Source organism: Ceratotherium simum, chromosome 5 (genome assembly GCF_057802395.1).
Source record: "Ceratotherium simum simum isolate JZ-2026a chromosome 5, ASM5780239v1, whole genome shotgun sequence".
In the NCBI taxonomy this organism is placed as follows: Eukaryota; Metazoa; Chordata; class Mammalia; order Perissodactyla; family Rhinocerotidae; genus Ceratotherium; species Ceratotherium simum.
The window spans coordinates 12,879,246-12,906,777 of NC_141904.1; the positions used below are offsets into that span (position 1 = coordinate 12,879,246).

The window sequence follows — 27,532 nt, forward strand, 5'->3', positions numbered from 1 at the left end:
TGATAACGAGCAAACAACAAGCCACGACATCAGGCATTTCCTTTTATTAGCTCTTAGCAGACTCCTGCTGAAATAGCTCCGAGGTCCCGGAACGTTGTCTACAACCTCGTGGAAGAATGTGGTGAGAAAAATACGGCTACGTCTGTGTGTGTGTATATGTGTCTATCTTGTGGCGTGTCTCTGAGGTTGCTGCCGGTGCTGCGGGGGCCTCATAAGTGCTTCTGGAGGGCAGACTGGATATTCTTCAGCAGGCCCCACTTAGCTCGGTTCTTCCCGCGCCCGTCTGGTGTTACCACCTGCAATTAGAAGCAGAGAGCCATGGCACCAGCCACAAGGGAAGCAGCAGTCCCAGGATCCTGGCCCTTGCTGCGTGCCAGACGCTACACACATCATCTCATTAACTTCTCATGACAACCACGTGAGGCGGGTGCCATCAGCCCATTTTATAGATGAAGAAACTGAGGCTCAAAAGGACCGGATAGCTTTTCTAAAGTCCCATGGGGAATATGTGGTGGAACTGGGATTTCACAGACGAGGTCCCACTTCCTTCAAGGCATCTCGTGTGACTGAGCGCTGATGATTGTGTTGGGGCTGTGACCCCAGGTGGGTGTCACCATAGAGTAGTCCCCGGGTCCTCCCCCAGCTCTGGTAATTGCTTCTATCCCAGTTCTTATCATTTGTAAATTTCAGCGACTGTGTTTGACTTTCTTACCAGACTGAGCACCTTGATTGGGGTCGAGGGGAAATGACAGTCTTTCATCTCTGTATCCCAGCATTGGTTATGGTAAAGAGAAGGTTCTTAGAAAAGTGGACAGAAGGTGAACAGAACCATAATTTGTAATCTGCCTTTGATGCTTCATACTATCTTTGATCACAGGGAATGGTCAGTGCTATCTAGAAAAGGCAGATTGCACTGGACAGTAGGACCCTCCTAGAAGTCTCACCAACTCAGCTCAGACGTGGATCTCCATTCCTTACCTTGAAGGTGATGGGTTTCTCCATTTCTCTGCTCTGGCAGCATTCCCATTCCTTCCAAATACACATTTACTGAAGAGGCATTTAGGGAGTGAGGTTGAGATTGAGGGATGAGAGATAGCCCACTGGATCAACGGGCACTGTCTAGACGAATCAGGACTCATGGGGCACATGGGGTGGGGTGTGGTGTGGTTTGGATGGCAAAGAGCAATGTTTGTACAAAGTCTCTATATACAAAGCTTTTAACTTTTAATATTTGTATTCAAAGGGAAAGGGCAAAAAAAAAAAAAATAGACACATTACCATCATGCTCTCTAGTTTTACAGAATTTATTTTCAGTTTTAGAGAAACCAGGACTTCATGCAAGGTAAAGATCATATTATATACATGACATTAGATTACCTATTTCTGGATAAAAATGGAGATAATACATAACCCTGATAAAGGTAATATAAATAGCGTGAGGAGTATGCAGAGCCCTCAGGGGCCAATGAGGGAGGAAGAATAGCATTGTGACAGTTTGGGAATTGACTCATAAAAAAATAGGAGATTTGAGCTCCGCCTTAAAGTGTAGTCTGGATCTCCAGAGATAAAGACGGTGTGTGACATGTGAATGGGGCAGTGGGGATTGAGATGTGTCTATGAACAAGGAGATCAGATGAAACAGGACAGAAGAAACAGAGAACCAAACTGAAGATACTAAAGAAATTGAAATGATAGTTCCATCCCCTTCCCTGTCCAAAATGCTCCGATGGTTTTCCAAATGAATTCTACCAAACTTTTAAGAAAGAGTTATTCTAGAAAATAGGAAGAAAACAAAAGTATCATAGCTCATTTTATCTTGCTAGTAAAATATTGATTCCAGAACCAGATACACACAATATAAGCAAAATATTATAGGTCCAGTTCATTTATGATCATAGATACAATAATCCAAAATAAGGTCTGAGCTAACTAAAATCAAGTATATTAAAAAATAATACATCATGATCACATAGGGTTTATTCCATGAATGCACATAGAGTTTAACATCAGAAAATCAACATAATTCATTTCATTAGTGCCAAAAGGAGAAAAATCATGTGATTATCTCAAATGATACAAAAAAATTCATACAGTTGTACAAGCTCTCGGAAATTTAGAAGTAGCAGAAAATTTTCTTAACTTAATAAGGATTAAACACCACAAAACTAAATAAAAACCATCATGGCTCAGTGGAGAAATGTTAGGATCAGGAATAAGACAACGTTATCAACTAGCACGGCTATCATTTTCTGTAGGACCAATGGCCCTGGCCAAAGCTGTAAGGAGAGGAAAAGAAATACATGTTCAAGAATTGTAAGGAAAGAAATAAAACTATTGTATGATCCTAGATGATAGGATCATATGCCCGAAAAGACAAGCAGAATCAATCAACAGATAGACTCTCAGAATAATAAGTTTATCAAGATTTCTGGAATCAAGATTAACCTACAAAACCGATAGCTTTTATTGTAAACCAGCAATACATTAGAAAATATAATCAAATATAAAATAACATTCATAATATCAACAAAGTCTGTAAACTATCTGGTTTAACAAGGAACATATAGTACCTCTATTGGAAGAACTTAAAAGCCCTAGTAAAGTACATAGAAGATTATTTGATTAAATGTTCAGATACATTACAAAAATATCACTTGTCTCCAAATTAATTTAGAGACTCAATGCCTACCTAATCAAATTCTATCTGGATTTTTTTGTTTTAGGAATTTAATTTACTTACTCCAAAATTTATATGAAGGAATACATTTCTATGATTAGCTAAATAAACCTTAAAAAAGAAGAAGTATAACAGGCAGACTCACCTTAACAGTTAAACAAGAAAAAGCACAAAGCCGAGGTTAAACAACCATAAAACAATTGTGGTACTGACATAAGAACAGACAAATTGACCAACGGGATACAATAGAGAGCTTAGAGACACATCCCTAAATATATGGCAATTTACTATAAGGTCAAAGTGGCCCGTGTTGTATACTAATGGAGAAGACATTGCTTCGTAGATGATACTGGGAAAATATGCTCACTAGATGGCCAAAAAAGTCTGTCCCTCCCTAGCACTATGGACAAAAGTGGGCCCTAGATGAATTAAAGACCCAAATCCGGGGTTGGCCCCGTGGCTTAGTGGTTAAGTGCGCGCACTCCGCTACTGGTGGCCCAGGTTCAGATCCCGGGCTCACACCGACACACCGCTTCTCCAGCCATGCTGAGGCTGCGTCCCACATACAGCAACTAGAAGGATGTGCAACTATGACATACAACTATCTACTGGGGCTTTGGGGAAAAAATGGAGGAGGATTGGCAATAGATGTTAGCTCAGAGCCGGTCTTCCTCAGCAAAAAGAGGAGGATTAGCATGGATGTTAGCTCAGGGCTGATCTTCCTCACACACACACAAAAAAAGACCCAAATCCGGAAGGCGAAACTGTCAAGTTAACAAAAGAACATGTGGAAGATTAGCTTTGTCATCTAAGCCCACAGAAAGACTTTTTAAACAAAACTTCAAAAGGTCAAACCATAAGGAAAAAATAATTGATGACTTTGATCACATCAAAATTGAAGATTTCTGCTGTTTCATGAAGTATACTATGAACAAAGTTAATAGACAAATGTCAGAATGGAGAAGATATTAGCAATGTCTAAAACCATTATCTAGGATATACAAGAATATCCTGGAAATCACCTAGAAAAAGAAAGATGCAATAGAAAAATGGGCAAAGGATATTTAGCAGGCAATTTACAGACGAGAAAATCCTGAAAACTAACAAGCATATGAAATGACATTTAAAACAGTATGGAAGAAAGTACTTTATACCTATTGTGCTAGCAAAATAGTAGAAAGCTGGATTATGCCAAATGTAGGTGGGGGTTGGGATATAGGGGTCCTCATTCATTCCTTATGGAAGGCTACATGCATGCAGTCAAATCAAGTGTGCACATACTCTGCGACCCAGCGATTCACTTGTGCTGTATATCTGATAAGGGTGAATTGTGTCCTCCAAAATTCATATGTTGAAGTCCTGCCCCCGCTACTTCAGAAGGTGACTGTTTTTGGAGATAGGGCCTTTAAGGAGGTGATTAAGTTAAAATGAGGTCATTAGGGAGGGCTCTAATCCAAGCGGACTGGTGTCCTTATAAAAAGAGGAAATTTGGGCACGCAGAGACGTACCAGAGGCGCACTCGCAGAGAGAAAGGGCCGTGTGAGGATACAGGGAGAAGGCAGGCATCTGCAAGCCCAGGAGAGAGGCCTTGGAAGAAACCAGACCTGCCAACACCTTGATCTTGGACTTCCGGCTTCCAGAACTGTGAGAAAATTAATTTCTGTTGTTTAAGCCACCCGGTCTGTAGCATTTTGATAGGCAGCCCTATCAAAATATCATTAAAACACAATGCCCCAGAGAAATTCTCACACCTCATCCTGCCCACAAAGTGTCATGAATGAAGTAGGTCACTACAGCATTGTCGGGGTGACCTGGGTGTCCGTCCCGGCTGAGTGGAGAGGTAAGGCGTGGGGAACAAATGTGCATTGTGAAGGATGTGCAGCATCAGGAGGAAGGGACCAAATATGCATAACAACACAGATGGGTCATAAAACAGTGTTCAGGGAAAAGAGGTAAGAAACAAAGTGAGATATGTAACATAGTCCTATTTGTGTAAGTTAACAACACATCAACACACATAAAAGCAACAAGATGCACATAAAACATTAGAAGGCATGTCTAGAGAGATGGTCACTAAAGGGAAGAGATACACAAACAAGAAAAGGGCCTTGCAGAGACCAGTGTTGATAACGGACCATGACCTGAGGTGGGTGATTAATCCAACCTTCCGTGTATGAGGTTGAAATAACAGGTCCAGCTTAAGCCTAGATTAAATTCCTTCCAGAGTTCAAGCTTGTCTGCAGGGCAAGGAGGGAGGGACCAGTAGGGTTCTATTTACATGGAGGATCGAGGAGCTCTTTGGAAAAGAATAAATCCTGAGGAGATAGAGAATGCAAACCTTTGTGATTTCATTTCAGGGTCAGGAGCCACTATGAGTGTGTGGGGTAGGTTTGGGGTAGTTATTCTGAGTGTGGAACAGTGTTGGTCCCTCAGATTGTCCTCCAACCCCAACCCCTGAAGATGCGAGTCTCAGCCTACGCAGAGGGTCCACGGTGGGGACGGAGGAAAAACCAAAAGGGGGATTTCATGAAACCAAGGTAAGATGCCCAGGAAGACCAGGTAGCCCTGCTCTGTGGCTGCGGTTCCAGCCTGAGCGCAGCCTGAGCAGGGAGGGAGCAGCCTGCAGAGACTCAGGGGAGCGGGCAGGACTACTTCCTAAGCACGCACGAGGCACAGGGGAGGAAGGGAGGAGGGGACCCCGCTACAAACTGAGAAGGAATTTGAGAGGATGTGTGTGGGAAGATGTCGGCACATTTTCTGAAGAGCTGTAGGGAAAGACTCAGAACAGTACCAGTTTGTGACTGTTGTTGGGCCTGAAATTTTACCTCCAAATCTGATGTCATCTGGGACATCCAGTTTACAGATTGGTGTAGGCAGACTGATGGTCCCCCAAAGATGGCCGCGTCCTAATCCCAGCAACCTGTGAATATGTTATGTTCCATGGCAAAGGGAAATTAAGGTTGCCAGCCAGCTGGCTTTAGGATAGGGAGATTATCCTGGATCATCAGGTGGGTCCAACGTAATCACAAGTCCTTCAAAGTGGAAGAGGGAGGCAGAAGAGAACCAGAGAGGTGGCTGTGTGAGAAGGACTCAGCCTAATGTTGCTAGCTTTGAAAATGGAGGAAGGGGCCGTGAGCTAAGGAACATGGGCAGCTGCTAGAAACTAGAAAAGACAAGGAAATGGATTTTCCCCTAGAGCCTCCAGAAGGAACACAGCTCTGCTGACATCTTGATTTTACCCACTGACACCCATTTTGGATTTCTGTCCTCCAGAATCGTAAGACAATAAGTAAATTTGCATTGTTTCAGCCACTAATTTGTTACAGCAGCAAGAGGAAACCAGAGCACAGATGGAAAGTTTGATTTGGAGGACTTCCTGGAAGGAAGACTTCCTGGAAGTCAGCTGAGATTTGAAGTCAGAGAGAGACAGTCAAAGTAAGGAGACCATTTTCAGAAATGGGGTGGGTGGTCAGCAGGTGCACTGAGATGACAGGAAGAACAGGAGGAGAAACTGAGGCCAAAGGGCACTTGACTTGCCTAAAAATACATTTCTGTGTTCTTTCAAAAATATTAGGCTCTTGGATGTCAGAGGCTCTCAGGTGGGGACTGTGGGCCAAGAGGCTGAGTATGACGGCATTGTCTTCAGGGAGCTTGCAGCCTAGTGGAGTTGGGGCTTGGACCCGGGTGTACCAGCCCAAGTCCAATGCTCTTTCTAGTGCATGATTTTGCCTCTCAAATAAATGGAAGTCCAGCTCTCACTGTTGTTGGCTTTGACAACGTCCTCCCACAGGGAGGTGCTAGATTCCCGGGGCTGAGCCCACCCTGCCCGGAGTTGGCTGCAACTGATCATGGTGCAGGGGGACGAGGAGCTCCTGCCGTGGGTGAGACCTAGATTCCCACTCAACTCCTCCTTCGAGTTACCTGAGGTCAGACACTTTCCCTCTCTGAGCCTCAGTTTCTTCGTCTGTAAGATAGAGGCAATAACTCCCCGCCTTTCTAGCAGTTGGGACCATCAGTGATAACGAATACGCAGTGTCTGATACAGAGCTGGCCTTCAACAAATGGGACCTTAAAAAAGCATTAAAGTTAATTTTCGTGCTTCATGTATTATACTCCAAATAAAATCCCTTAAAAAAATCAACAAGCCACAGACTATGAAAATCAAATATCAAAAGTGTTATTTCACTTCCTTTACAAAAGAACATTTGATGGAAATATTGCATTTTGGATAAGAAATGATTCTGCTGCCTCATTACAGCATTTAAATGAAACCTTTCAGGAATACCTGCATAGAACTGATGCCAAAGGAAGAATATTTCGATTTTATAGGAAAGAGCTGAAGTCATTACTTTTATGAAGCTTTATAAATGTCATTCAAACACACCATCTTATTTTCATTTGCTATTGAAGCCTTTACTTATGCAAATCATGACAAATGTTAAGGAAAGCAGTGTTTCCCCTGGAATGCTAATATAAGCACAAAGGGGGAGGAAGAATTACTTCTGAAGGAAAAATCTATATTGCAGCTCTGTGAGTCAGATAAAAATGAAGCTTCCAGAAAACCTCATTAATTAGTGCTCTGCTCATTTAGAAATTGTGTTAAAAAGCAAAGAAACTGGAATAAGTTTCCTTGCCATATAGGGAGTGCAAATTAATCACATAAACACAATTTCAGGGCAAATGTTATTTCTTGACTGATTGTATAAAACACTTAGCTTTCAGGCATTTTATAGTACTTCATAATTATTAATTTTATTTATCAGTTTATTTCTTCACTCTTTAATTTAGATGTTCATCCATGTATTCATTTGCTTTTCACATTTTCACTCAAGTATTCATTCAACAACCATTAAGAACCTGCGATATGCACAGTGCTGTGGAAGCATGGTGGGAGAAAGAAAGATGAATTGGACATGAATTTTGCTCTCAAAGAATTTAGCATTTCAGAGGGATGACAAAACATTGACCTAAGAAAACCCGACACACATCAATCTCTGCCCCTGTCCCTGTCCCTGTCCCTAGCATCTGAAAATGACAGAAGATATATTTTTAAAAAAATTAGTAACAGCACTGAGTGCCCTTCATGGGCAAGATATTTTTGAGGAATTTCTAAAAAATGAGAAGGCAGATGGAATTAGATTGAAGGAAAAATCTATAGTCAAAAGGACACGCTACAAAAATGGTGGCAGCTGTGGGTGTTCCATGCTCTGAAGAGAAGGGGTCAACAAGAATTGGGATCTGGGCAACTGACTGATAGGGTAACTAGCTGGGGTCTAGACTTTCTCATCCCACTTCCTTCCTTGTGTGTGTCTGACCTCTGGGGGTGGGGAGGGAGTGTATGTGGGTGCTGGGCTCCAGAAGCAGAGCATCACCCTCAGAGCTGGCAATCAGGATGGAGGAGAGAGCCCCCACCCCCAGGAGACTCGCCCTGCTATACTGACCAACAGCATAATCCTGCCCCCACCCTACCTCCTGCTTCCTTTATCGCTAGAGGTAGCAACCCATCAGATTCTCTTCTGCGAACATTTGACCAGAGATGCAGGGAGCCTAGCTAGTCAGGTTGTGTTGTTCACACCGAGGTTGGGCCACGACAATCCAAAACCACACGCAAGCTGAATTTAGAGGAGGAGAAACTATGAGCTGAAAATGGTGCAGATTCAGAGAGAAGCAGGGATGGAAGGGGGATGGGGTGGGCAGGAGAGACTGAGAGGGAGAGAGGGGGAGAGAGCGAGAGAAACTGATAACTTTCTGTTCCCGTGGGTATCAGATGTATCTCCTGGCTGGAAGTGGTCTCATGAGGCGCCCCACTCTCTGTCTCATAAATTTCCCTTTTCAAAAGCTGAAATGGGTGGATTTATTCTCTTGACTCCTAAAGAATCCTGATGAAGACATAATCTACTCTGATTCCGAAGACGACCATCGTGGTTGCACAGTAAGACAGCTCTGGGCAGTCTTAGTATTTTTCTTCCCTTTCTCCTTTGAATATCAATGCAATTATACTCTGGAATGTGTGTCCCCTAGAGCTATAAGAAGATTCAGTCTTGCATCACAAGGAAGATAGGAATAATCTCTTCTCTTCTTTTTTTGGAGTCCATCCTGATCTGCTCAGTGGCTATTCCTTGACTTTCAGATAAACAACAAATAAAAATTTTTTAAGCATGTGTATGTCCTAAATATTACATGGGACATAGTTATACTAAAAAATTATTTGTTGTTTGCCTGAAATTCAAATTTAACTGGGCTTCCTGTATTTGTATGTGTTACATCTGGCACTCTAGCCTTGCTTTGAGTCACCGTGGGGCTAACATGGAACTCTTTTTCTGTCCTTCTCACACCACAATTATTTGTTTACTAGACCCTGAGCTCCTTGAAGGCAAGGATTATGTCTTATTTTCCCCTGAATCTCCACGTCCTAACACCGTGCCTGGCACCAATGTCTTTTGAATCCAAAGAGCTAACAGTTCTCAGGCCTCATTTGCAGGCGGCTGAGGCCAGCAGCTGTCTTTGGCTCTGAGTTGACATGTTTTCTGGGATTAGGGGGTGGGTGGGTCACATGGTGGGTTCTGTGATCTCACGATTTTCCTAGCGGACCCACATCCAGAGCTTATAAAGAGCATCTGTCTGAGAAACAACGTGCACAGTACCTTGCAGATGTCACTCCATTGCCCGGGACCGTTGTCGTTGATGGCTCTGACTTTAAACAGATACTCGGTGTTGGGGGTCAGGTTGTGCAGCTCCAGATTCTGCTGCGTTATGTCCCGGATTTGCCCACAGAGCTCCGTCCGCACATTGTTAGGAGGGGAAGTAATGATTTCATAGAATTCCATCTCAAAAGAGTCCACGTCTTCTGTCGGGCATGTCCAGTAAACCTGTGAAGAAACAAACGTGTGGTGTGGTGCTGTACACACCATCCAGCTTTCTTTCTTTTTTTTGGTGAGGAAGATGGGCCCTGAGCTAACATCTGCCAAGCCTCCTCTTTTTGCTGAGGAAGACTGGCCCTGGGCTAACATCCGTGCCCATCTTCCTCCACTGTATATGGGACGCCGCCACAGCATGGCTTGACAAGCGGTGCGTCTGTGCGCGCCTGGGGATCCGAACTGGCAAACCCCAGGCCGCCACAGCGGAGCGCGCGCACTTAACCGCTTGCGCCGCTGAGCCGGCCCCCCATCCAGGTTTCTTCCCCGTAACGATTTGTGTCATTGACTATCTGTGGGGTGAGTAGAAGCTGACCCCAGCCCCTCCACCTGCTGAAGACTTTGAATTAGAGCCTGTGCAACAGTCTTGAAAGCCAGTGTGATGAGGCCTGACCTGATGCTTGTAATGGTTCAAGAGCAGAAGATGCTCCTCTGGGCTCTGTTACCATCGGTCATCGTAGAGGTGACCCCACTGTCCTCCGGACACCAAAGTAACTACCATGTACTGAACCCCTATCATGCGTCGGACTCTGTGTCAGACGTTGCCTAACTCAGTTGGTCCTCGCAACTCCCTGGCAGGGAGATTTTAGTGTCCCATTTTACAGTTGAGGCTCAGAAATGTTACATTTAGCAAATTCCAAGGGAATCACAGAATATTGGAAGATGAAAAGTGTATCTATTCCAATCCTCTCTTTTATACACAAGAAGTAGAGGCCCAGAGAGGTGAAACGACTTATCCCAGTAATGCAGACAAATGTTCACACTCCAAGCATAAAGTATCAACTCTTGGGAAGAGATATATTAACAAATGTCAATTAGCAGATTTTGCCTGGCATATAAATATTTTATAATAATTGTATTTTTTGACAGATATTGCATGCTTTATTTAAATTTTAATAAATTTAAATATATTTATAAAATTAATTTGTAATCACTCTTATAATTATATACATTTAAAAATTTTTATAAATGTATATAATTAATTTATAATTACTTTTTATATATTTATACTTAAAACTTTTAATAATTTATATACTTAATAAAAATTAACGTTTTTTTCTGATGATCAAAACAAACGTACTCACTGTAAAATAATTGGAAAATATAGAAAAAGTATAAGGGAAGAAAATAAACATCACTTATAATACCACAATTCATTTACTAATTTATTATTATTTCTTTCCAATTTTGGAATACACATAAACACACAAATATATACAATTTGGATTATATAGTTTTGATTCTTGCTTTCTTTCACCTATTATATTTTATAGATTTCCCTATTTCATTAAAAATTCAGTAAAGCATCATTTTAATAACTGCCCCATAAATGATTTAATCCTATAGTTGAACATTTAGGTTGTTTCTAACTTTATATTCTAATAAATAATGGTGCAATGAAAATACTTTTGGGCATGAATCTCCATCTGAATTTTTAACCATTTCCTTGGGAGGGATTTCTAGAAATAAAATTGAGTTTTTGTGAAAAACTCTAGGATGTTTAAGATACATATTGACAAGTTATAAGACTAACTTTAAAAATATTTTCTATGCCAAAAGCCTAAAGGGGACTGTTAGTCAACCACTATGTGAGAGAGATGTCAAGACAGATTTCATCTTTTGCATTACTGAGCACTATGATTCTTGTATGAATTCCATTCCATGACCCTAAACTAGGGATCTAGGATATTTTTGCATCAGATACCACTGTTTGGCAGTAGGTTTAGGTGTCCTCTCTTGGCAGCCAATGACTTGTCTAGGTTTTCCTGTGTAGGCGCCTTTCTTGATCTCATGCAGGGATGACTAACAGGTGGCATGGGGTGACTGTTTTCCAAGCCCAAGTACAGAGCACACATCACCAGAGCATCCTTCCCGTACAGAGAAAGATCCTGCCAACCTCCCAACAGATCTGAGTCGCATGGAGATGAGACCTAATGCTATCCCTGAGCTAATGTCACGTACACTGAAGGCTTTACTGATCTAGTATCATTTGGAAATGCAGGTTCAGCTGCTCAATTGTGGGCATCTCTTATGTGGAGGGCAGAGATACTTTGCTAGGTCTGATAGCCCATGGGAGGGTGTGTTCTACCTTGCAGTGTAAGGTCATTCTTGGTGTCAGTTATAGACTCCAAGTTATGGACTCCAAAACATAGATTATGATGTCTCAGGAGAATGGAAAGGGAAAGCTTGGTCAGTACCTGGCTTTCATTTTCTTGTTTTTAGACCCTTGATACTAAAGTGTGGTCTGCAGACCCGCAGCAATGGCAACAGCTGGAAGTTTGTTAGAAACACAGAATCTCATGCCCCGCTGAGACCCAGTGAAACAGAATCTGCATTTTAACAAGATCCCTGGTTGACATTCACATTTGAGAACTGCTGGTTTAGACTTCAAGGATGCTAAAAGTCTTTGGGAGTCTTCTCAGATTATGGGGGCAAAAGATGGGCTCTGCCACATGGAAGCAGGCCATAGGCTGGTCTGGGAGATGTCCCTAGGGAAGCCCAAGAGGAGGCAAGATATGCTGTAATAGGATATCTAGTTGCAAGTTAATCTTTTTTCCTCCCTAAACTTTAATAAAATGTTCTATAAACAGTTTAATTTAGGTTCAGCTGGATTTGAAAGGAATGTTAAAGGAAAGGTCATTTGTCCATTCGGCCAAGAGAGGGAGGAGGAGTCGTGTCCCCTAAAGCCAGGTGATGGCAGTTGTAGAGGTCTGTGAGAGAGCCACACCCACACCCACAAATGAGGTCGAATCTCAGGAGATAAGAATTCCACTGGGGATTATTCTACCAATCTTTCCAAATCATGGAGAGGCTCGATATTTTCTTTAGGAAAGGTAGCAATTTAGAGAAATCACAGCTGATAGATAATGGAGCCTGCATTTCTAATTCCAATTTCTGTGCTCTCTCAACTATTACAGGCTCTCCTCTGGGAAATATTACATTCTCTAAGCAGTCTCTTCAAATTACTTTGGTTTCTAAATTGAGTTCTCTTTCAATAGAGAAGCTGCCTTTGAAGTGGGGTTGGGGCTTTCAGATGTATTTCTGACCGTGAGTTAAATACATTGTTTGCTTTAAGCCAATCTTGGGTTACTTGAGATTTCAGGAAATTACTCGTTTTGAATGGGCTGACCACAGAGAATCCAGAGGAGCAGATTTGAGTGACTGGACCCCAGAGGTCAAAGAGATAACCGCGACCTTTCCTGGCTACCCACCTCTGTTCAGTACCCTACACCCTCCCACCTTCCCCACGGGGCCCAGAGCCTTTCTTACCTTGGCAGCTCTCGGATACACCAGAGTCTGGTAGATAATAATTGGGCCTGGGGTCTTCACGGAGCCGTCATTGAATGAGTACCAGTTGTGGAAGCTGTTGCTGTTCTGCACAGGCTGGTTTTCTGCCCCTGTGCTCCAGTAGGTGTAGAGGCCATCTGTGGGTTTGGCAGGTGCGGCCGACTGGGCTCTCCCACAGGCCTCCAGACCCATCTTGGCTTTCTCGCCAATGGTGGTGTTGAAGGACAACAAGGAGGAGCTTCGCTGGTATATCTGCTGGTTGCCGAAGCTGTGGGTGCTGAAAGTGACCTTCCTGGCAATCATCATCTCTGAGTGGGTGGGATAGGGGGAGGGCAGGGAGTCCCCGGAGGAGCACACCTTCTTGGGTCCTGTGGGGAAGAGCTCGTGGATGGCACTGGAGAGCTCAGCGAAGTCCAAGGGCATGCAGTGCAAGGAGTGCAGCCGGAGCTGTGGGTCGGGCCTGTAGGTGCTCTGGATGCCGTCCTCGATCTGGTCCACCAGGATCTTGGCGGACTGCAGGAACGCCACTTGGCCCGTCTCCTTCAGGGCCTCCTTGGAGTAGGCAATCAGGCCATCCATTTCGTTCACTTTCATGGTGGTGACGTACACGTACTTTTCAATCTCCTTCTGCCTGGATACTTCCAGATTCTCTATCTGCTCCATGATGGATTTCTCTTTCTCCTGTAGAATGCTGCGCAGCTTCAGAAATCCATTTCTGATTTCTTTTCGCTTTACCTCCTTGTCAGCTTTAAAGCTGCTTTTTAAAATGTTGAATTCCATTAGGTCGTTATCAATTTCATATCGGACTGCAAAATAAAGTTAGTTACTTCAGTTAAAATCTTCATCTCCCCAGATGTCGAAGCCGGTAGCAAACTGGAGTGGATTACCTAGGACTCCAAGGAAGCGGGTGGAGAGGGAGGCAAGCCCTTGCAGCTGGGCTGGAACATGCCAGAAGAGGATATGGAACGCATTTGGCCTCCCTCAATATCCCCCTTTTCCTCTTCGTCTCATACCTCCCTCATGTCTACCGGCCATCCTTCCCTGGCCCACTCCTATCTTGAAACAGTAATCCCTGTGGCCTTGGGTGTGGAGTTGGAAGTTCAAGGCCACCCTTGATGTTAGTTTTCACCAGACTTTACTTGTCAGTAAGCTGGACTTGAGAAGAGGCGATGTCACAAAGTGACTGGGTTTCCTGGTGTGAAAGCTAAGCTTTTGCAGGCGTAGGAGAAAGAACTAAATTTCTGATGACTACTTTTAAATGTTGCCTCATCCACCAAAAACCCAGCCCTGGACAACAGCGAGAAGTCAGCAGTTTTCCTCTGCTGAGGCTGCTCCTTCACACACCCTTTTTCTCTGCTGGGGGACTTCAACTCTCTCGGGGTCAGCTGGGCTCCATCTCTTGCCTTTCTCTCACTTCCTTTCAAGAAAGGGTCTGCTGTTACCCTTCAAGGAGAGCCCAATTCGTCCTGCAGCTTCTCACATGGTTTTTGGATTTTAAGTTCATTCAGTCATTCAACAAACATTTACTGGACGCCTGTTATGTGTGTCTTTCTAGGCACTAGAGATACAGAGCCTAGAATCTGAACGTGAGAGGGCACTGATGCTCACAACACTCATAAACCCAATGATCCTGCAGTGCAGAGGATGCTATGAATGGGAAGGGGGTGGGCACATGGCACATCTCTGTCTGAGCACCTTTGTGGGCTTTGCAGGGATTTAGGCATTAGGCAGTGATTTGAAGACTTGTCAGTCTTCTGTGGCCTATTCTCAAGGTAAGGGCCTCCCCATGGAAGGCCACCTCTGCAGTGAGTTGTTGGGCTATAATCCTCACTAAATTTTACTCAGGAGTGGGGGTGACCAAGTCGTTTTGCACTTGATTCTTAACACAGTCCTGGGTCCACAGTAGCTGGACCCTTGTGGGTGGGGGCCGTTGTAACAATGATGTGTACATGAGTAAGAGGAACTCTAGCGTTCTATCAGACCACGAGACAGGACCACGCTGGCTTGGGTACCACTGTGTCCAGGGTGTGTAGAGGTGCTCACAAGGTGTTTGTTGAGTGAAAGCCATTCTGTCCTGTTTTCTAACATCTTTGGGGTGAATGTCAGCAGTGTCACTCTCTGGTCTGCTTTCTGAAGCCCCCCTTTCCTCTGCCCACCTCCTCCCTCACACAGGGCCAGAGGGATGAGGAGGCGATGCAGATGGGGGCTGAATGGGAACTCTCAGTGTGTGGTTGCAGTGCTGCTGAGAGGTGCTCCCCGCCCTCCCCAAATGCAAGCCGTACTGCGACTTATGGCAGCGGAAATTCCACTGCATGCATTAATTTCTTTGACTATTCAATAGTTACTCACTGTCCAAGATACTTGGATAGGAAATTCCTCGCTTTATTAGGGATTGGTTAAGCTTATGTAGAGCATAAGGGAGGAGGTAGGATAAAAATTCCTTAGATGAGAGAAAAGAGGCAGCCAAGAGAAAAGAAAAGAAAGAGGAGTCCAGAAGCACCTCCACCCCTTACAATAGGACAGCTTTGCAAGAGCTGGTCTTAGAGCAAAGTCACATCAAGGTCTCTTTCAGGCAACGCACTTAAAACTAGCTACTATTTAGTAAACATTTATTATGGATCATATCCATATATTATCATATATTACACATATTATGGATCATATCAATATATTATCATACATTACACATATCTTCCTATGAGGAAGCTATTGTTCCCATTTATTAATGAGGAAACTAAGGCACAGAGAAGTTAAGTGACTGTCCAGTGTCACACAGCAAGTAACCGGGAGAAACCAGGGCCTGTCCCTAATTCTATTTGTCTAACTCCAAAGCCCATGTTCTTAATTTCTCCAGCTGTGGTTCTCAGCCCTCTGTGCACACCAGAATCACCTGGGGAACTTAAAAATAACTCTTGGCCTCCCCTGCTGAGTGAATAAGCCGAGCTGGGGCTCAGGAATCTAGGGTGAGGCAGTTTGCAGCTAGGTTTAGAATCTTATCCTGGGAATCTTGCGGGGATCTTGCCAAAAATGCAAGTTCCGATGCAGTCAGTCTGGGGAGGGGCCTGAGGTTCTGCGTGTCTAACCAGCCCCCAGGTGGAGCCTGCGCTGCTGGTCTGTGGGCCACACTTTGAGTGGCCAGGAGCTGAAATTCTGAGCTTCCTTTAAGCCAGTGATTCTCAACATTGGCAGCGCATTAGAATCACACGAGAGCCTATGAAAAATCCCCTCTGTGCGGATGGGACACGGGCGTCAGTGGTTAGTAAACTCCACAGGTGGTTCCGGTGCACAGCCTGGGCTGACGCCACAGCTTTAAACAATCCACCCAAACTGGATCTTCTCTCCAGGGCCCGGAATTTCTCCAAGTGTGTTCTCAGATCATGTGCTTCTGAATTACCTAGACATCTGTTTAAAATGCAGATTCATGGCACTTCCCCAGAAAGTGAATTGAGTCCTAAAGAGCAAGTTTGAACCCTGGTTAAAAAATATGTTCTTTTGAAAAAACAAGACCCATATAGATGCTACATACAAGAGACACACTTCAGACCTAAAGACACTCACAAACTGAAAGTGAAGGGATGGAAAAAGATACTCCATGCAAATGGCAATGAAAAGAAAGCTGGGGTAGCAGTACTCATATCAGACAAAATAGACTTTAAAACAAAAACTGTAAAAAGAGACAAAGAAGGGCATTACATAATGATCAAGGGAACAATCCAACAAGAGAATATAGCACTTGTAAATATCTACGCACCCAATGTAGGTGCACCTAAATATATAAAGCAATTATTAACAGACATAAAAAGAGAAATAGACAGTAACACAATAATAGTAGGGGACTTTAACACTCCACTTACACCAACGGACAGATCATCCAAACAGAAGATCAATAAGGAAACATTGGCCTTAAATGACACACTAGAACAGATGGACCTAGCAGATATATACAGAGCATTCCATCCAAAAACCAAAGAATACACGTTCTTTTCAAATGCACATGGAACATTCTCCAGGACTGATCACATATTAGGCCACAAAACAAGTCTCCATAAATTTAAGAAGACTGAAATAATACCAAGCATCTTTTCTGACCACAACGGTATGAAACTAGAAATCAACTATAGGAAGAAAATCAGAAAAGCCACAAATACATGGAGATTAAACAAAATGCTACTGAACAACGACTGGGTCAACGAAGAAATCAAAAAAATACCTGGAGACAAATGAAAATGAAAATACGACATGCCAGAATTTATGGGATACAGCAAAAGCGGTTCTAAGAGGGAAGTTTATAGCAATACAGGCCTATCTCAACAAACAAGAAAAATCTCAAATAAACAATCCAACAATGCACCTAAAGGAACTGGAAAAAGAAGAACAAACAAAGCCCAAAATCAGTAGAAGAAGGGAAATAATAAAAATCAGAGCAGAAATCAATGAAATAGAGACCAAAAAAAAAAAAAAACAATAGGAAAAATTAATAAAACCAAGAGCTGGTTCTTCGAAAAGATAAACAAAATTGACAAGCCTTTAGCTAGACTCACCGAGAAAAAAAGAGAGAAGGCACAAATAAGTAAAATCAGAAATGAAAGAGGAGAAATTACAACAGACACCTCAGAAATACAAAAGATTATAAGAGAATACTCTGAAAAGCTATATGCCAACCAATTCGACAATCTGGAAGAAATGGATAAATTCTTAGAATCATACAACCTTCCAACACTGGATCAAGAAGAAATAGAAAATTTGAATAGACCAATCTCCAGTAAGGAGATCGAAACAGTAATCAAAAACCTCCTCCAAAATAAAAGTCCAGGACCAGACGGCTTCCCTGGTGAATTCTACCAAACATTCAAAGAAGACTTACTACCTATCCTTCTCAAACTCTTCCAAAAATTGAGGAGGAGGGGAAGCTCCCTAACTCATTCTACGAAGCCGACATTACCCTGATACCAAAACCAGACAAGGACAACACAAAAAAAGAAAATTACAGGCCAATATCACCGATGAACATCGATGCAAAAATCCTCAACAAAATACTAGCAAATCGCATACAACAATACGTTAAAAAGATTATACACCATGATCAAGTGGGATTTATTCCAGGTATGCAGGGATGGTTCAACATTCGCAAATCAATCAACATAATACACCACATTAATAAAATGAAGAATAAAAATCCCATGATCATCTCAATAGATGCAGAGAAAGCATTTGACAAGATACAGCATCCATTTATGATAAAAACTCTGAATAAAATGGGGATAGAAGGAAAGTATCTCAACATAATAAAGGCCATATATGACAAACCCACAGCTAATATCATCCTCAATGGTGAAAAACTGAAAGCTATCCCTCTAAGAACAGGAACCAGACAAGGATGCCCACTGTCACCACTCCTATTTAACATAGTACTGGAAGTCCTAGCCAGAGGAATCAGGCAAGAGAAAGAAATAAAAGGGATCCAAATTGGAAAGGAAGAAGTGAAACTGTCACTATTTGCAGATGACATGATTTTATCTATAGAAAACCCTAAAGAATCCACCAGAAAACTTTTAGAAGTAATAAATGAATATGGTAAAGTTGCAGGATACAAAATCAACATACAAAAATCAGTTACATTTCTATACACTAACAATGAAGTAGCAGAAAGAGAAATTAAGAATACCATCCCATTTACAATTGCAACAAAAAGAATAAAGTACCTAGGAATAAACTTAACCAAAGAGGTGAAAGAGCTGTACACAGAAAACTATAAAACATTGCTAAAAGAAATTGAAGAAGACACAAAGAAATGGAAAGATATTCCATGCTCTTGGATTGGAAGAATTAACATAGTTAAGATGTCCATACTTCCTAAAGCAACCTATAGATTCAATGCAATCCCTATCAAAGTTCCAACAACATTTTTCACAGAAATAGAACAAAGAATCCTAAAATTTATATGGAACAACAAAAGACCCCAAATAGCTAAAGGAATCCTGAGAAAAAAGAACAAAGCTGGAGGTATCACACTCCCTGATTTCAAAATATACTACAAAGCTATAGTAACCAAAACAGCATGGTACTGGCACAAAAACAGACACACAGATCAATGGAATAGAATCGAAAGCCCAGAAATAAACCCACACATCTATGGACAGCTAATCTTTGACAAAGGAGCCAAGAACATACAATGGAGAAAAGAAAGTCTCTTCAACAAATGGTGTTGGGAAAACTGGATAGCCACATGCAAAAACATGAAAGTAGACCCTTACCTTACACCATACACAAAAATTAACTCCAAATGGATTAAAGACTTGAACGTAAGACCTGAAACTGTGAAACTTCTAGAAGAAAACATAGGCAGTACACTCTTCAACATCAGTCTTAGCAACATCTTTTCAACCACCATGTCTGACTGGGCAAGAGAAACAATAGAAAAAATAAACAAATGGGACTACATCAAACTAAAAAGCTTCTGCACTGCAAAGGAAACCATCAACAAAAAGGAAAGACAACCTAACAATTGGGAGAAGATATTTGCAAACCATACATCTGATAAGGGCTTAATCTCCAAAATATATAAAGAACTCACTCATCTCAACAACAAAAAAACTAGCAACCCAATTCAAAAATGGACAAAAGACCTGAACAGACATTTCTCCAAAGAAGATATACAGATGGCCAACAGACACATGAAAAGATGTTCAAAATCATTAACTATCAGGGAAATGCAAATCAAAACTACAATGAGATATCACCTCACGCCCATCAGAATGGCTATAATTAACAAGACAGGAAACAACATGTGTTGGAGAGGATGTGGAGAGAAGGGAACTCTCATACACTGCTCGTGGGAGTGCAAACTGGTGCAGCCACTATGGAAAACAGTATGGAGATTCCTCAAAAAATCAAGGATAGAACTACCATATGGTCCAGCTATTCCACTGTTGGGTATTTATCCAAAGAACTTGAAAACACCAATGCGTAAAGATACATGCACCCCTGTGTTCATTGCAGCGTTATTCACAATAGCCAAGACTTGGAAGCAACCTAAGTGCCCATCAAGGGACGAATGGATAAAGAAGCTGTGGTATATATACACAATGGAATACTACTCAGCCATAAGAAACGATGAAATCCAGCCATTTGTGACAACATGGATGGACACTGAGGGTATTATGCAAAGTGAAATAAGTCAGAGGGAGAAGGTCAAATACCGTATGATTTCCTTCATTTAGTAGTAGATAATAACAACAACAAACACATAGAGACAAAGATTGGATTGGTGGTTACCAGAGGGGAAGGGGGGAGGGAGGAGGGCGAAAGGGATAATTTGGCACATGTGTGTGGTGATGGGTTGTAAGTAGTATTCGGGTGGTGAACATGATGTAATCTATGCAGAAATAGAAGTATAATGACATACACCTGAAATTTATACAATGTTATAAACCAATGTTACTGCAATAAACAAAAAATTTTAAAAAAAATGTTTTTTTTTTTGATTCCTTTAGCAAGATGGACAGGCTAAATTCTTTACCTGTATCTGAATGCATATGCCATGAAGGTGGCCCCTGTTTCTTCCCAACTTCCGGGCTCTCTGGAATTTGTACTGATGTCCCCTTACCCCGAATCGAACTTCATTATCTGAAGTTTATGTGCCCTGGACTCTGAGAAAACCATCCTAGGTTCCTTCTGTGTTAAAGACCCAGGCTTCTTACAACTGCATGGGAGTCCCATGCTGAAGCCTCAGAGAATTGAGCTGAGCCCAGGCAGTGAGTCGCACCTTAAGAAAACCCTCTAGGAACCACTGGGGCTGCCCATTTGCTTGGCAATGTGGTTCCTGTAGGGTTTCTTTAATTTAGGCTTCCCTGGTGGTGTTCCAAAACTGAATAAATGTCAATTGACAATGTGTCCAGGTATGGGGCAATTAAGAAATCAAGATGTTCTTGAAATATTCATGCTGGTGAGAGGCCTGGGGAGACATAATTAGTACAGTCCATCTCTGACCCACCTCTACGTCCAATGGGACCTTTCTGTGCAGCTCAGGGAAAAGCTGCCTCCCTCTCACAGCATGTTTGTGTGATGAACACTGAAATATCTGACGAGGGACAGACCTGGGCTGACCTGGGGCACTTTGGTCACTGAAGTGTAGGCCACTCCTTCAGGAAGTAGACCACGGGGGCAGGGGTGCTGCTGTTTTTCATTCTCTCTATCTGTAGACTCTGGTCACTTTTGGGCACAGAGCAGGTTGTCAAATGAATGTTAAATTCATGGAATTAACATGGGCATTGGAGTCAGACAGACCAGGTCTGCCATTCACTAGCTGATTTGTGCCAATTACTTCTTAGAACCCCAATTGTCATCTCCATGGAGGGAATTTCAATGCCTGTACTGTAGGATTATTGAGAAGATTAGACACAATTCTTCTAAAAGGGCTGTGTAAAGTAGGCCTCTAACCAGGGAGCTATTCCCAAGGGCAAAGATCCTTAAAAGGCTCCCTGAGATCCTCACGTCTAATCGGGTGGATACATGCCCAGCTGTTATGGGGCTCTTTGCTGAACTCTGTAAAATGCTATTGTACAGGGTTCCATAATGGAAATTAGGGTCAGTTTCCCTTATAGAAACTATAACCATATTATCTGTAGCCAGTATAAATTAACCGTGAGCAGGTGTGCACAGGAAAAACAAGCTGTTGACCAGAACGTTATAGGCTATTTCTGAGTTTTCCTGTTATTATGTGTTTGCTACCTGTTCGTTTACTTTGTTGTTTGCAAGTTTTGGGGGGAAAAAAACCATCAGGGAAAATTTAAAATTGAGATAATTCTCAATATTGACTTAACTCTTTCCACCTGCAAATTGGGACAATACTTAAGAAATCCAACTTTAGTGATAAAACACCTTAGAAAGGCTCACAGAGCTTCAAGATACTATAGGATCAAGCTCATTTTCCAAAGGGGAAAATGAGGCCCAAGGTCATGAAGCTTGTAACCGAGATTATAGAATCTTTATGCACTTATCATGTGCCAGATAGTGTTTTGCAAGCTGTGCATGGAGTAACTCATTTAATCCACACAACCACCCAGTGAGGGAGTTACTACTATGATCCCCATTTTACAGATGAGAAAACCAAGGCACAAGGAGGTTAAATGGCTGGTGCGAGGTGCCAGTGTGGACAGCAGGCGGGTGCCTTGCAGCCCAGCTCAGGGCTTCCCAGCGCCCTCATTGCTCCACCTGGTGGAGGTACGGCTCTCACTAAGCCCATGGCCCCAGCCATCTTCCCCATCACTTCCTGAACTAGCAGTTATTCCGGAGGGGAGAGAGGGGACCAGGACCTGCTTTGAACTTGGCGATGGCGCTGAAGAGCGCGGCGGACCGCTCGGAGCAGGCGTCGATGAGGCTGATGGTGTCGTGGCCGTTGTGGAAAGCCGTCTTGCAGAAGGTGCAGAGCAGTTCGTTGTCGCTGCGGCAGTACTCGATGATGCGGCTGGACGGGTGGTGGATGCAGATCTTCTCGTCCTGGTCCTCGGTGCTGGTGTCCACGAAGACGTGGTCCTGCATGGCCACGTCCGAGTGGAAGGTCTTGAGGCAGTCGTTGCACAGGTTGAGGCGACAGGTGACGCAGCGCTTGTAGGCGATGCGCCGGCTGCGGCAGACCTGGCAGAGGATGGGCCCGGTGGAGCGGTCGAAGCGCCACTTGAGGTAGCCGTGCTGCTGCATGTAGCGCTTGGTGAGGCGCCCGCGCAGGTAGTTCTCGGGCAGCTGCATCTTGTTGCTGTAGGGCATGCAGTGCGAGCGGTTGCACACGGGGCAGATGAGGATGAAGAAGTTCTCGGTGACCTCGGCGTGCTTCTGCAGCTGCCGCAGGCACTTCTCGCACAGGCTGTGGTGGCAGGGCAGCATGAAGGAGTGCAGGCGCAGCCGGCTGCACATGGGGCACGAGAGGTGGTCCACCAGGTTGCTGTTCGCGGGCATCGTCTTCACCTCATCCAGCTGGGTGTCGCTGGTCCCCACGCGCAGCGCGGTCTTCGAGCTGGAAGAAGAAGCAAACACAGGGTTTGAGGAGGGGGCTCCGGAGCTGGCTCCGTTTCTCTGCCTCTAAAAGAAGCGGGGGTCAGTGAGAGGCAGCCGGGGGTGAGGGGGAGGAGCTTGGGCTCCATGCCAGGCGCCTGAGTTCTAAACCTGCGCCCACCATCTTTCAGCTGGGTGAACTCCGGTAAGTGAATCAACCTCTCTCTGCCTGTTTCCTCGATATAAAATTAGTACTCACGTTGTAGAGTTTCTTGAGAAGGGTAAAATTGAATTTAATACCTGCAAGGCCTTAGAGCAGTCCCTGGAACACAGTAAGTGATATACAACTGCTTATTGTTATTTTTGAGCCAGAGAAAAGCAGTCGAGACCGTCCTGGTGCTGTCAGCTGGCCTTGGTGTTCTGTTGGCCGTTAATAATATCACAGAACACCAACATCAGACAAGGCCATCCCGGGACTGGGATGGAGCAAAGCAGAAACGAGACCACTTCGTCTTGTTAGAACTCAGACGAAAGCAAGAGCATTGTCCAAACCACAAAAATGACCAGACCTCCCCTGGGCTGGTTGGTGGGAGTGCCTGCTGCTTTGTCACAAATTGCAGCATCAGGCTCCCTCTCGTCTTCCCACTTCTTAGGTGAGATTTATTAAGACACCCGATAGGAGATTTACCCCCAGTCCTCACCTAACGTAAGCCTAAATCCTGTAACAACTTATCGATGCCTTCTTACTGAGATGCCTCACACTTGCTATGGTGTGTGTTCTCACTTATTGCAATGAGTCAATAAATCCAGTCTCCTCCAACTACACCTATGTTCTTGTTGGGTTTTGTCTAGAGGGCATTGACATCATCATTATTATTGTACGTAGGGTGGAACACAAAAAAGGATGGGTGAAGTGTCCACCAGGAGGCAGTCCCCGAGCCAAGCCTACAACCTGTGTGTTCTGACCACCTGACCAGTAGGTAAGAGCTGAGGGTCCAGGCTCGAGGGGCAGATGGCACAGGATGGAAGGCACCACTTTGGAGTTGCACCTTTGAGATGAGTTTCCCAAGCTCTTTCATCCTCAGTTTCCTCATCTGTAAATCAAAGCTCACAATACCAATTCCTTCATGAGGATTTTACAAAGTCTACATGAGATAATCTCTGATAAGTGCTTAACTGCTGGTCCATAGCAAGCATTCAATAAACATGGCCACTGGAATTACTCCCCTCTGCTGCTAGCCAGCTCATGTTCACAGTAGAGGAGAACGAGGGTCAAGTCCATGACAAGTGTGTGCTTCTGCTGTTAGTGTGTGTGTGTGTTGATTCTTTATTTGTCTAATATCCAAGGCTGATTTCGTATATTTAATTGTAAGAATTATGGATAAAGAAAAAGCATACTTGTAAAATTCAAGTGCATGTTCTAAGAAGCTACCATCAGGGCAAAAGCAGATGATGAAAAGAAATGAATTCACTGTGGGGATGGAGGTGTAAACAGACACACAATTGGTGACTGTTCCTATTTCTTCCTCTCTGTTCACATTAGTGACGTTTGGGTGTTGATCTTGATGTTGTGGCTGTGTTGTCTTCTGCTGTTCCTTCTTGTAGTCCCCATCTGCCCCTGTCTCCTTCCCCATCCCCTTGCCATGGACCTATGTCTCGGAGCCCAGAGAGTTAAAGTTGCTGCCCAGACATGTTGGAGTAGAGTGGCCCTGTGGTGACAGAGAGTGCACCTTGTAGAGACTCAGGCACCTGGAAAGCTCCTCCCTTAGGGATTTGACTGCTGGGCTCCAGGCCTGCCGGCCTCAATGTTCTCAGCCCTGAGCCCTCCCTGCTTTCGCAGCCTCCTCCCTGGGCCCTGAAGGGCTCACCTGGAGATGCAGGTCAATTGTTCACAGGGTAGCTGGATGGTCTTCTCTAGTTTGATAAGGTGGGAATCTGAGAATCAGGTGTAACATGAAGGGAGACAGCAAGAGAAATCAGAAGAAGGAGGGAGTGGGGGTGGTGTTGGGGGAAGAGAAAGAGAGAGAGGGCAAGGCTAAGAGACAGGTGTTAACGGCCCAGGGAGAAGGGGTACAGGTGGAACAGGAAGTGAGCAGAAGAGATGAGTGAGGCGGACAGGGATGGATACGGCCAGAGTGAGGCAGGAGGAGCGAGACGCTGAGCAGGAAGTCGTCATGAGGAACAGGAGGGGCAGCGGTTCAGGAGACAGGCCAGATGGAAGATCAGCCTCAGTGCGCCCAGAGCCAACCTCTTGACACTTGCAATAGCATCCCTGACCATCCTCGGAAAGCTCAGGCTTGGACCTGGGCATCCAGTGGCCACGGTTCCGCGCCAAAACAGTTCCAAGCCCAGCAGCCTTGCCTTCTTGCTGAGATCTCCAGCCTCTGCTCCTCTGCACAGCCTGCTCCCTCTCCCGAATTCAGCCCTGTTCTTCCTGCTCCTGGGTTCTCACTCTATCACCCAGCAAGTCTCCCAGCTTCCCTCCTTGTCCCCTCCAGGCAGTTCTGCGCTTTAGAATCACCTGGGAGGGGACCTTTACAATTCTGATGCCTAGGTTGTTCCCCAGACCAATAAAATCAGAATGTCTAGGGGTGGGAGCCAGGCATCAGTAGTCTTTAAAGATCCCCAAGTGATTCCAACGCAAAGCAAAGTTTGGGAGCTACTGGCTTAAGGCATCTTCCCAAAGAACCAATGTCATCCCTCGCCTGTTGAAATGGGCTCAGTGACTCTCCATTGCTGATGCGCAGAAAGTGGGGCAGTTGAGAGGACAGAGGAGCGTGGACACTACTTTCTGCACCTCAGAGCTTCTGGACCAGCATCCGGGACCCCTGGGTTCTCTATTCGCGCAAGCACCATGAGAGGTCCCTGAGCAGAGAGTAACATCTATTAAGCATCTACTAAGTGTGAACTGCAAGACAGAGCATACTCTTCCCCTGAGTTCACTGAACCTTTCTCACAGTATGGCTTTTCCAGCCTTAAAAGGCTTCAAACCTGCCTCTCACTTTTCTGCCTTTCCAAATCCTGTCATCTTACAGCACTCAGCTTTGATCGTTCCTCCTCAAGGGAGCCTGCCTACTGCTCCCAGATCCCCCTCATGTGTGACATAAAAAGCCTGGCTTGGTCAGAGCGGGAAGAGGATGTGCACTGCCTGAGACAGGGAGTGAATGCCCCAAATGAGTAACTGAGACCCTCAGTGCCACGACTTCTGGATAGGAATGGAGAGAAGGCTGGCAGAAGGTCACGGCCATCTGGGGGACTTATGTAGGCCATAGGGGTCAAAAGTGGCCTGTGGAAGTTCTTGCTTTTCCGATAAGTGTTGCAGATATCAAGAGTTCAGAGGAGGAAGAGGAGGAGCAATTTGTATTTTTATGTCACATAACAGACTACAGAGCACGTACATTAATCCTCAAACCCACCGAATCGTGATAGGCATTGTTCTCTCCATTTTGCAGCAGAGCGTTTTAAAGTTAAGAGCACAGACTTTGGGTTCAAATCCTGACCACATCTTACTGGCTGTTTGATCCTGGGCTGCTTACCCTCTCAAGGGCTCCGTTTCCTCATTGCACAGTGGGCGTGGGCTGGGGGTCGGATGGGGCCGTGCATGCAGTGCCTGGCAAGTTGCTTAAGCACTAAGTCTTAGCTATGACTGTTTGTACAGATGAGAGAGCTGAGGTTCAGGGGAGCACAGTGCTTGTTCACACATGGGAGACTTGGAACTCAGGTCTCTCCACGGTTAGTGGCTGTTTAGGACACACTCAATTGCTACAAAATTCTTGGGTTCCTTTTTTCAGCTAGAGAAATTTACTCGCAGGACTGCTGGCCTTCCCTGTGGACCCCACAGCTGGCAGGGGCCCCCAGTTTTCCTGAGCCAGTGTGGCCCACATTGGGTGCCCGGCACTTACGAGACGCGGATGCTCTTGAGGCGGCCCTTGCGGAATGTGATGGTGGCATTGCGGCAGCAGCGGCTCTCGTAGTAGTAGCACTTGAGGTTGCTGCTGGTCGTGCAGCAGCACTTACAGTTGGGGTCATTGGCCCAGGAGCAGCAGCACCAGTGGCAGTTGGGGTTCTCAGAGCAGGTGCAGTGGCAGCACTGGCAGTTCCGCTCATCCTTGTAAGGGCAGGGAAAGCAGGTGCAGTTCCGCTCCGAGGTGAAGAGGAACTTGCAGCACAGACAGGAGCATAGTCGAGGACAGCATCTCTGCCATGTACAACATGGAGAGCAAACACACATGGCGGTCTCCATGGTGCCTACATGATTGCCGCCGCCCTCTGGGCCTCTTGATGCCTCCTCTACTAGAATCTTGCTGTGAGTTCTCCTGTGAGGAGGTCCCTCCTCTCCCTGATGAGCCCGTCAGCTTGGAGGTTGCAAGAGGTTGGCTGTTATGAGGCCTTCACAGGCTGTGTTCCTACTGGGAAGCTCATGGGCTGGCATTTACATATATCAGCCTGAGGCCATTCGCTTATGTCACAATCCCTGTCTACCTACCATATCTCACCAAGCTGGGTAGGTGGGAGGGTGAGATCTGGGGGGTAGTGGCAGGTGGGCTGATGGACACTCCATGCTTTCAGAGGACCAACTCCAGAGGAGAGTTAATGCAATGAGCCATCCTGGAGCTTTAGCTGTCACTTGTCACCTTTTAGGTTATGGGGTGGATTTCAGAAG

General features: G+C 44.6%; 1 protein-coding gene across 1 annotated transcript; it reads right to left on the minus strand.

Moving 5' to 3' along the window:
* Positions 1 to 209: 209 nt before the first annotated feature.
* TRIM42 (tripartite motif containing 42) lies at positions 210 to 27,112 on the minus strand. The gene is made up of 5 exons (XM_004419307.2): positions 26,772 to 27,112; positions 22,194 to 22,891; positions 12,862 to 13,685; positions 9,322 to 9,546; positions 210 to 296 (listed from the first exon to the last, which is right to left on the minus strand). Exons 1-5 carry the CDS (start codon positions 27,110 to 27,112, stop codon positions 210 to 212), a joined length of 2,175 nt encoding a protein of 724 aa, XP_004419364.1.
* Positions 27,113 to 27,532: the final 420 nt, after the last annotated feature.

Bases quoted from the DNA above. Each gene is read 5' to 3' on its own strand.
- TRIM42 (XM_004419307.2), bottom strand. From the start codon at position 27,112: ATGGAGACCGCCATGTGTGTTTGCTCTCCATGTTGTACATGGCAGAGA. The intron at 22,892-26,771 runs GTAAGTGCCGGG...TTCTTCTTCCAG, and splicing joins CTCAAGAGCATCCGCGTCTC to CTCGAAGACCGCGCTGCGCG. The intron at 13,686-22,193 runs GTCCTGGTCCCC...TTTATTTTGCAG, and splicing joins CATCGCCAAGTTCAAAGCAG to TCCGATATGAAATTGATAAC.